This window comes from Peromyscus leucopus, chromosome 1, assembly GCF_004664715.2.
Source record: "Peromyscus leucopus breed LL Stock chromosome 1, UCI_PerLeu_2.1, whole genome shotgun sequence".
Classification (NCBI taxonomy): domain Eukaryota; kingdom Metazoa; phylum Chordata; class Mammalia; order Rodentia; family Cricetidae; genus Peromyscus; species Peromyscus leucopus.
Window position 1 is genome coordinate 180,672,646 of NC_051063.1, and position 1,791 is coordinate 180,674,436.

The window sequence follows — 1,791 nt, forward strand, 5'->3', positions numbered from 1 at the left end:
TGTAATGTCAGAATTACATAGCTGTGTTTTGAATAGTATTATAAATATTTCATTCCATGTAATTTATTTTTAGATGAAATATACATTATGCAATAACATATTTATTTTTTCTTTACTTTATTCACATTGTTTCTTTTATACTATGACTAGAAAATATCAATATATTCTGGAATTCTTGCAATATATTTTGTTCTATGGGCTGTCATATTTCACTGTCTCTCATGGGCCAATGTCACACCATTGTGAATGTTTCATTTTCTATAAAACTTACATATGCTCTGAGTTATCATACATGGAAATTAACTAGTCTTGTCAAATTTTAAGGAAGAGATCTGTTTAAGTGGACAGACTGGTCTTGAACACCTGAGCTTAAAAGACCTTTTGGTTCAGTCTCTCAGTAGTCCCATCAACTAAAAGCTTCTTACTCCACGGCAGACTGTAAATATTTGTCAGTATTTATTTGAGCAGAAGGAAAGCAGTTTCATATTCACAAGGAAATTATGCCAAATCACACAGTGGACTTCTGGAATCTGACATTCAGAATTATTTTCTTATCAGAAACTACAACTGGAATTCTGGGAAATGTCTCTCTAATTTTCTACTATCTGGTCCTTTACTGCAGAAAATGCATATTAAAGCCCACAGATTTGATTCTCATGCACCTATTGACAGCCAATACCTTGATCATTCTTTCTGAAGGAGTGCCCCAAACAATGACAGTTTTTGGATTTAAGCATTTTTTGGACGATTTTGGATGTAAGCTCCTAATGTACTTTCAAGGATTTGGTAGGAGTGTGTCCGTTGGTACCACCTGCCTCCTGAGTGTCTTCCAGGCAATGACCATTAGCCCCAGTAACTTCTGTTGGAAGAATCATAAATTCAAATTTGAAAAGAAAATTGGCTGCTACATGTTCCTCCTCTGGATGACATACATGTTAATAAATTCCATTCATTTTATATACAAACTTGTCAACACCTATAGAAACAACATGACCAAAATATGGGATTTTCAATACTGCCGCAGTGCAGGCATGGGTGACAAAGGAAGCTCAATCTATGCAGCATTGGTGATTTCCCCCGAGATCTTCTTTTCTGTGCTCATGACCTGGTCCAGTGGATCCATGATTGTCACTCTTTACAGACATAAGAAGAGGGTTCAACACATCCGCAGCACTCATGGTTCCATCAGAAACTCCCCTGAATCCAGAGTCACCCAGAACATTCTGATCTTGGTGTCTACCTTCCTGGCTTTTTATACTCTCTCGTCCTTCGTAAGAGGCTACATGGCTCTCTTGTATAATCAAAATTGGTGGCTAATCAGCTTCAAAGCCCTCCTTTCTCTCTCTTTTCCATCTTTTGTACCCTTTCTTCTCCTACACCATTACTCTATTGTATCCAAGCTTTGTTTTTTCCGGATAAGGAATAAGATCATTTAATCTCATTTTACCATTGGAAACAATATGTTTTGCTTGATATCCAGTTTTTCTCCTCTGTCACACTTAAAATGTCAATACAGAAAGTTATGTAGGTAGTATGTATTTTTAAGATTAGCTGGAAGGAATATGAGCATTTTGTCAGCTGGCTGGATCAGCAGCCTACATGAGCCAATCTTTTTCTGTGAGGCCTATGGTAGTCTTTAACTTGAAGCTGTGAGACTTTTGCATTTGCCACCTGATGTGTAGAAGAGCCATCAAAATGCTCACAACAAAAATGCCCTCCTTGTGGTTTCATTGTCTCAGAGAATCATGGGTGCTTGGAGATTTCACAGTCATCCTGTTTACTTTAATCTAT

The 1,791-nt window shown here is 37.1% G+C and overlaps 1 protein-coding gene across 1 annotated transcript; it reads left to right on the forward strand.

The window, feature by feature from the left end:
- The first annotated feature begins 500 nt into the window (after positions 1 to 500).
- LOC114710867 (vomeronasal type-1 receptor 4-like) lies at positions 501 to 1,436 on the forward strand. Its single transcript, XM_028895163.1, has one exon. It carries the CDS (start codon positions 501 to 503, stop codon positions 1,434 to 1,436), a length of 936 nt encoding a protein of 311 aa, XP_028750996.1.
- The last annotated feature ends 355 nt before the right edge of the window (positions 1,437 to 1,791 follow it).